At 32.9% G+C, this 7,850-nt stretch overlaps 3 protein-coding genes across 10 annotated transcripts in view; 2 read left to right on the top strand and 1 right to left on the bottom strand.

Annotated features, from left to right (window-relative positions):
- The window catches only part of LOC107270530 (copper-transporting ATPase 1), a 28,546-nt gene that overhangs the window by 5,752 nt on the left and 14,944 nt on the right, over nucleotides 1–7,850 (bottom strand). The gene's annotated exons all lie outside the window — the stretch shown is intronic.
- On the top strand, nucleotides 3,428–4,720 carry LOC107270633 (apoptosis regulatory protein Siva). Of its 2 annotated transcripts, XR_001538384.2 has the most exons (5): nucleotides 3,456–3,661; nucleotides 3,736–3,932; nucleotides 3,997–4,148; nucleotides 4,209–4,322; nucleotides 4,586–4,720. XR_001538384.2 is itself a non-coding variant. In XM_015745815.2 (4 exons), the coding sequence occupies exons 1-4, from the start codon at nucleotides 3,544–3,546 to the stop codon at nucleotides 4,252–4,254; spliced, it is 513 nt and encodes a 170-aa protein (XP_015601301.1). In that variant the 5' UTR covers nucleotides 3,428–3,543; the 3' UTR covers nucleotides 4,255–4,420. The 2 variants fall into 2 exon arrangements, 1 of the variants encoding a protein (XP_015601301.1); XM_015745815.2 differs by lacking the exon at nucleotides 4,586–4,720 and having other exon boundaries at nucleotides 3,428–3,661; nucleotides 4,209–4,420.
- Nucleotides 4,687–7,846, top strand: LOC107270535 (putative uncharacterized protein DDB_G0282133). Of its 2 annotated transcripts, none has more exons than XM_015745631.2 (3): nucleotides 4,687–4,826; nucleotides 4,992–7,512; nucleotides 7,652–7,846. In XM_015745631.2, the coding sequence occupies exons 2-3, from the start codon at nucleotides 5,013–5,015 to the stop codon at nucleotides 7,699–7,701; spliced, it is 2,550 nt and encodes an 849-aa protein (XP_015601117.1). In that variant the 5' UTR covers nucleotides 4,687–4,826; nucleotides 4,992–5,012; the 3' UTR covers nucleotides 7,702–7,846. The 2 variants fall into 2 exon arrangements, with proteins under 2 accessions (XP_015601117.1, XP_015601123.1); XM_015745637.2 differs by having other exon boundaries at nucleotides 4,992–7,500; nucleotides 7,652–7,809.

The raw sequence follows: 7,850 nt of genomic DNA, 5'->3' as shown, positions 1-7,850 counted from the left end.
GGGGGGGGGGGGGTCGCGATAATTGTGCTTTTTGAGCGCACGCGCCTTCCATTGCGTCACACTTTCACACAGGTGAGAAGAAAATCGAAGGCGTAATTTAGTATTGAGTTGACGAATCGGGCTTTGCAATACGTACGAAAATTACGAGATTACTAATAGCCAGCGCAAACGCGTTGTTCGGTAAATAACAATAATATTAATAATAATAAAGAAAATTGATTAGATAGTCCAGACGAATTCAATCGAATTTAGGTATTATGGCATTAACGTAAATCAAGACGTAAGCTTGCGGTTATCTACTTACTAATTGCGGATAGACGTAAACTAATTAAATGATAATTAATTAATAATGTGGGTGAAGTGAGGGAAGAAGGGATGATGAAAGAAGAAGAAAAATTACCGGCCATATTAAATTAGGGTTTTATGATAAAGCAGATCCAAGGTCGAAACAAAATAATACCTAGTTAACTTACATTCTGGTGAATTTAGTATTGTATAGTGGCGTCTTCAAAAAGTAGTAGATTTGCTTCATCGTCTTGATCTGGCAACATTATTTCTTCGCTATTGGTTAATGGTTAACGGATCGCACGTACTTTTATTTAATAATTTTTACTTTTTCCGTTAATTCGACGTGACACGATAGCCTTGAAATGTGCAACGTTCATTGTGATCGGTCAACTTAAGCTGTACGAAAGACTATTATTCTGAGAGAAATTAGAACCTCGACAAAAGAAACGTAATCAGGAGAACAAAAAAGTAACTTCACATTTCCAGCAATGTGTTTCCTGGCTGCTAGACGAACTGTGTTTTTCATTTTCGCCCAAGGAGGATAAAGAAAAAGAAAGAAATTCTTTCCATTTGAAATTTGATCGATCTTTAAACGTGAACGATGTACACTAGTATTTCATAATTGATATCGAACGATTTCCAAATATATACATATATACATATAATATATATAGTTTCTTAAGGCATTAAGCTAGCATATAGGCAATTTTTATACAATTTATATAAGCAATTTGCAAACTATTTATTTATTGCATGTTCTTGTTAACGTTTTGTTACTGGCACCATGTTTTCCATAACGTACCTTAATCCACGAGGTCTGGTACACCGTCGTGTCACAGAAGCTATGTTACTATTGTAAGATATCTCATCGCTTGATGTTTAAATAATTTATTATTGTGCTTCTGATATATTTATATAATTATCATTAAAATTATTAATCTCTAGGCGAGAGCGTGCACGCTGGCCTCTGGGAACAAGATAAAACAAAAGGTACGACGAGAAAGTGCCGTGAGTTTTTTCTTAGACCGTAGAGTCGCCACAAGACGTATCAAAGCTATAGTTAGTCAAGTTTTAAGTGAGCGTATATTCTTCAATAATTATTCTATCCATTACTTTAATCATAATAGCTAAAGAGACTAGATATCCGACTATAACCTTTTATTTTAACGCGCTGCACCGTTCAAGTGTTATTTGGGTTTTACCGCAGGCACTGTATACATTTCAAATTTAAGGACAAACTGTTAATTATCAACGCGCTGCTTTTTTATTACTTTTTTGTTTAATTTCCACCCAATCTTTGTATCTGCTGATCATTAAGACAAAACAGTAAAAAAAAAAAAGCGAAATTCCTGAATATGACTTTGTAAAAGCAGCCCAAATAGCACAAGGGCATTTCACGGCTCTCTAGCGGCAAATTTCCGAACTTATTACTCCGCGCTCGATATACGCCGATATGGTATTATATTGCCATTGTATATGTACATACAATTAGTTAAATAATTTACTCATAAAGGACGACTGAATTGAAAGAAATCCGCGTGCGGAATTTTGAGTGAGATTTTTAGTGTCCCCGTATATATTAGACAAATGTGAAGATAAATATGGCGTGTTTAGCAACGAATATTGCATTTAATGCTTTCGCAATTCTTGCGTCTTCTTTGCACGGGCAAACCTCTTCGACACTCGTATATTCAAATACACCGCACCCGCGTTCTCCGCTTAATTGCATGCTATAATTAATAAATAGATTCGGTGGCGTCCATGACAACTGACAATAACGGCTGTGAGTGTGACGTACATCCTCGAGATAGTGACTTTTCATGAGGAACATTTTGGGCAGCCTGCCCGTGCGAAGAAAGTATTGAAAATTTGATTCTTATCATCCTTACAAAAGCGATTGCTGTTCATCGGGGAGTGTGGGTGTGTCTATGTAGCGCTGAATGTCGTATGACAAATTTAAACGCATCCGACGAGACATTCAAGTGTGCATCGCGACGTTTGATTAAAAAGCAAGGAGAAAAAAAGGAAAATTTCGTATAACGTAGGATAGGGCATGTCCTAGATAATTACAGACTCTTTTAGTACTTCGATCTTCTCGAACAAAATGATGGACGAGAAAAAATGGATCTAGTATTAAATGTGCAGTATTTAGCTGCAATCGCTTTATCCGTCGGTTTCAAAGTTCTCGCATGATTAACCTCGATAAAAGCATCCTCGGGAAATTTCGTATGCTCTATACAGTTCCTCGAAAAAAGGTCAAGGTCGCACCTCAGGTGACTTTTTTTTTTACGCAGATGTCAAAAACACTACGCTACCTATATATTGTATGTACATGATTAGTGAGACGGACTATAATTGAATTGGTCGCCGTCCCTGCCCACCCTTGAAACCCCTGCCACACTCCCGCCCATTCGAATTACTTAGAAAAAAAGTTTATTTTCAAACTTAAATTTTCTTCGTGTAACGTAACGTATAAGAAGTCATCTTTAAACTACAGTAATGGTGTATGTATAATGTGATTCAGCTCTCGCGGTCCTGCCAAATCGGCAAATGTTCTTGGATGCTCCAATGTTTTTAGAGACATTTTAGATGGGATTTAATCGGTCAGACACGCTTTGTAATGGTAATTTTTATATATAGGAATATCGCTAGTAGTTATCGATTTGGTGTGGCCGAGGCGTTAGGTATAATCATAAGATTGAGTTGTTACATATTTATTTGTCATTTACCTAATGGAATAAGCTCTATAGCTGCAATGTATGTACAGTTACCGTATTAAAATTAATACTGATAATTATCAGGTATAATGATTATTAATCATTATATATTATTATATAATATATCGGCAGTTTTCATGCAAAAAACAAATGAACGCGTAAGAGGAAGTGAAAAATTGTAACATATTTGTTGATGGCCAATATCAAATATGTATTAAAATAATAATACAACATTAATAATAAACAAACATTACTAACACAGTCTTATTTATTTCTTGGAATTAATTTGACTCTATTTCATTAGAAGGCGTTTGGGTTAATAATCATTTTTTCTGCGATAAGAATTCTATAATTGTTTAATGGGGAATGCTATTTATTATTAAAAGAATATAATCAAGAGTCGCATATGATAGTCAATTCGATTTCTGTGCCAAGAACCATGTTTCATCTTGGTTTTAATATGGCAGTAGGGATATTTTCGAATGCATAACGAAGGTTTTCTCTTGTGTGGCGAGAAATTGTACGACATTGATAAAAAATGCCAAAACGGGCTTGTCCATTTGATGATAATTTGTCACCACAATTGAAAGTGCACGTGGGACAAAAACAAGTTGATAATGGTGTTTTTAAAGAGGCACGAATGAAGAAAGTTTACGGTAAGGAGGTTATGTTCTTCTCCTTTGAATTCATATTTATCTAAATGTTTCATTGTAAAATATTTCCTTTGCAGATAAAACTCTAAATCTACTAAAGCTAGGAGCTAAAGAGTTAGCCCAAAATGAAAATGATGATTCTATCGATACAAAGCCTGCTGAGATATTTGCTCCTAAAGTATTATGCACTAATAAATCTAAATCCCAACAAAATTTGAAACAAATGATTTTAAATAATAAATTGCAACTCGAGACTACAGGGAAAGATATAAAGGTAAACTATTCTAAAGTTCTAACAAAATGAATTTAAAAATGATATTTTATTTTGCATATTGCAGGATATTCCTTTAGGGCTATGCGGATGTTGTCGCATGATTGATCAAAATGAATCAACAAAATGTTGTTACTGTGATAAAATTTTATGTTCATCGTGTTTGGCTAACTGTTCAAAGTGCTTTGAAACATTCTGCAAAAATTGTTCTCTCATTATGTAAGTAATTGTAGTACCTTTCATTGGGCTTTAACATATTTGATTACTTTTTGATTACAGGTATGATGGTGGCGAACATAGCTTATGCTTGAACTGCTATCACTGATTTTACAAAGACTGTCTAACAAAACTACTGCGATCAATTTATATAATTTATTAATGCATATTTATGAGGTATTTATTATACATTCAAAAAGCATGCCTTGCTTGTAAGCACTTGTACTTCCTTAATTTTGTAATTAAAATATACGTGTGTTGCAATTTCAATAATATATTTTTTAATAAAGTTACTTTTTTTAACGCGCATTTTACAATTTCGTTTTCAAATGGCGCACTAATTTGATATCTACATTTTTTAAACCTGAAAATAAAGATACAGCACGATCATATTTTTAGCATTCATTAAATATTTCAATTTGATTTTTAAATGCTTGCAGGTATATCGTTGGTTAATATATCTTTTCATTTTTCTCCGGTTAAGTAACACATTTTAAAAATATGCTTGGAAAACCTTACGATAAATACACGGATTTCATTGGTCACATCTTACCGTTTGAATGTAGTAAACACTGAAAACTGCCCTTGCACGATCAAGATTACAGTAAACATTCGACAGAGACTGGTAAAATGGTTATAAGCGAAATTCACTTGAAGGTTTCAGAAAATTACTCATGAAGCGTAAGTTTTTTTTTATGTACATATGTATATCTACATTCCTTTTTGAAGAATCATATTTGGTAATATTTCTATAATAAAAAGTAAGGATTGACCACCCAAGATATTTTTTTAATCTTCTACTGCCAACCAACGATAATAAAACTGAATACGAATTATTTTTATTAGGGTATTGAAATCCATCAGTTAATGGAGGAAGAAAATTCAAAAGTGATAGATACACAAAATATAAGGATATTAATTCAAAATCGTCATATTCCACAAGAAATTACTACAAACATGCAAGTGCATGAAAATAGAGAAAATGGTATCTATTCTTCAAGTAACAGTAAAGTACGTTGTGGATCTCAAAAAAAGTTTGTTAACCAATCACTGATTAACGATTCACAACATTTAAGTGCAAAATATCATATAAGTGAAACAAAGAAATCAAGAAATCCAAATGAACTTAATGATACAAGCAATAATGATACACGTAATATGGTTAAGCCACATGAGGATAAAATGTCGCCATCAATAAAATGTTATCCTAAATTCATAAGCAATACCTGTGAAAATTCAATTACGACTGAAGTTAATGCAAGTGTTAATGAGTCATCAAATGTTAAATTAACAACATGTATTGCCAGTAAATCAGAAACAGATGTTCAAACAACAATGGAACATAAAGATAGACAGCCTAAGATCCAAGATAGTAAAAACATGAATTTAATAGGTCAAAAGAGAAAATCCTCAAAGACAACAAGTAAGAGGCAAAATGATAAGAGCGTTCATACTCTTAATACATATTCTTTACGATCTTTAGAAAAAGCAAAAAAACGAGTTGATACGATTACAGAAAACCCAAGCACAAATGCATCAAAAATAAAACCAAAGAAACACAAACAAACTATGCGAAAGAAACCTGCGAAAGCTTCAGGCAAAGATCAAACAATACTAAATGGAGATGCATTAACCAATGATGAACTTAAAACCCTATATAAAAAATTTTTATTTCATGGACATTTTCGCGCTAATCCAAATTTGCCACCATTTATCTTGCTTCTAGAGAACGGACATAATAATAATCCAGTGAAAATCCACTGCTGCGCACCTAAACACTGTTGTGCTGATTCTTCTCAAACTACAGTAAGTTCAAATCATACGGATAAAAAATGTATGGACAACTTGAAAAAAAGTACAAACAACCCTAAAGAATCTTCCTCTGAGAACAGGGAAAATATCCAACATCAAAAATGGAAGACTTGTAATAGCCCAGTCTTTATAGATTTAACTACATGTGGATTGGAAACATGTGACGCAAGCACTAATACCGACGTTAATCAGTTGAATACAATAAGCTCTATCTCAAACACAAGTCAATGGAATCCTCTTGTCAGTACAGTAAATAATACACAAACACCAATTGCCGGAAATAGCAGCGACTATGGGTACATGCATTGCAATGACACACAACTGATGGCTCAATCTAATAATAATCGACCATTTCACAAGATTATAGGATTAAGTTCCCCAAAAAAATGCACTCCTTCAAATACATGGACTGAGAGTCCAACATATTCCAGTCATGCCTTACATTCAGCTATAAATAATCAGTCTGCTATAAATAATAGAAGTTTTAACAAAGAAATTCCAATCTTCAATAATTCAACAATCCAATCAAATCATTCAAACATGTTGCCAAACGTTTTAAATGCAACTTTAAATAATAACGACGAATCAAGTATGAATACATTTCAGTATATAAATCCCAATGTATTCAATAGACATTCAATATTCAACAACTTTGTAGCAACAACAAACAGTAACAATAATGTATTATACAATACAAGTCATTTCTCTCCACCAAAAAGCAGTGAGAATTTCGTAATGAATAGAAGTAACAACTTAGTCAATTCTGGAGTTACAGTGCTACCAGTACGGAATAATTTTCAAACGCAACTTGATCCACAGACATACAACAATAATATCTGTTATGCTTATCTTGGACAACAAACTAATGGAACGAACATACCAGTAAATAACTATCCAAATTTTCTTGAGAATAGTATGCACAATGTACACAATGCAAATGTTTATCTCAATTCGCCGAACGATTATACTGGAACTTCACTTACCAATAGTATTGGTAACATTCATACTCAAGGAAGCGGCATGAATTCTTTTGTCATGCAAACGGATTCATCAGGTTCAATTGGTCTCTTACCAAGTATACATACGATTCTACCAAGATCGCACGTAACTGGTGAATCATCAGTTAATTTTAGACGGGATATTGATATAAATAAAGTAGGAGATATGAATAACATTCAGGGCAATAATTGTATTGGTAATAGTCATATGGAACAAAATGCCAATTTAAATACAAACATTATGAATGATCCAGAGTCATATCTTCCAATTTTGTCACAATTGAAACAAGATAAAGAATTAAGTGAGTGCGAAAAAAGTATTGGAAATCAAGATTCAAACACAATGGATTCTGCAAGCATTGACTTTTACCTGCAAACACAATCTTCTAAGTCTCCAGACTGTATGATCATTGACTCGGAGAAACCTGCGATATTGCAGAGCACTAAATCATCTAATATACAGCAACTTCGGCAAATCTTGGTTGATTTCACAAAGCAGTATCCGAACCATCAAGAATCACTGTATACGTCGAATCAATCCGAAAGTAAATATAAAGGTATTTAACTCGGAAATGTAAATCTATTACCTGATTCTTCTAATTCCGTGAATAATACTCTTAAATGAATATGAATCAAGGTGACACAATAACATTAGAGTATTATTTATTTAATTTAATAAAGATATATTATTTTCAGGATCACCCGACAATTTGGAACGGACTGCATCCTGCATAACACTTGATTAATATTATTTCTTAAAATTTTATTATTTTATACTTTCTGGTCATTGTATTACTATTATAATCAATAATTTTTTTTAAACTGTTCAGTCAATAAAAGTTCTTTTTACTGCAGCAATTAGATTAATGAAAATACAGATGCATATGAAAATAGA

This window comes from Cephus cinctus, unplaced genomic scaffold, assembly GCF_000341935.2.
Source record: "Cephus cinctus unplaced genomic scaffold, Ccin1 Ccin1_scaffold0080, whole genome shotgun sequence".
NCBI classification, from domain to species: Eukaryota; Metazoa; Arthropoda; class Insecta; order Hymenoptera; family Cephidae; genus Cephus; species Cephus cinctus.
The sequence above is the reverse complement of the archived record's forward strand: the minus strand, read 5'-3'. Positions and strand labels throughout refer to the sequence as shown.

Bases quoted from the DNA above. Each gene is read 5' to 3' on its own strand.
- LOC107270633 (XM_015745815.2), top strand. From the start codon at position 3,544: ATGCCAAAACGGGCTTGTCCATTTGATGATAATTTGTCACCACAATTG. The intron at 3,933-3,996 runs GTAAACTATTCT...TGCATATTGCAG, and splicing joins CTACAGGGAAAGATATAAAG to GATATTCCTTTAGGGCTATG. The intron at 4,149-4,208 runs GTAAGTAATTGT...TTTTGATTACAG, and splicing joins AAAAATTGTTCTCTCATTAT to GTATGATGGTGGCGAACATA.
- LOC107270535 (XM_015745631.2), top strand. From the start codon at position 5,013: ATGGAGGAAGAAAATTCAAAAGTGATAGATACACAAAATATAAGGATA. The intron at 7,513-7,651 runs GTATTTAACTCG...TATTATTTTCAG, and splicing joins ATCCGAAAGTAAATATAAAG to GATCACCCGACAATTTGGAA.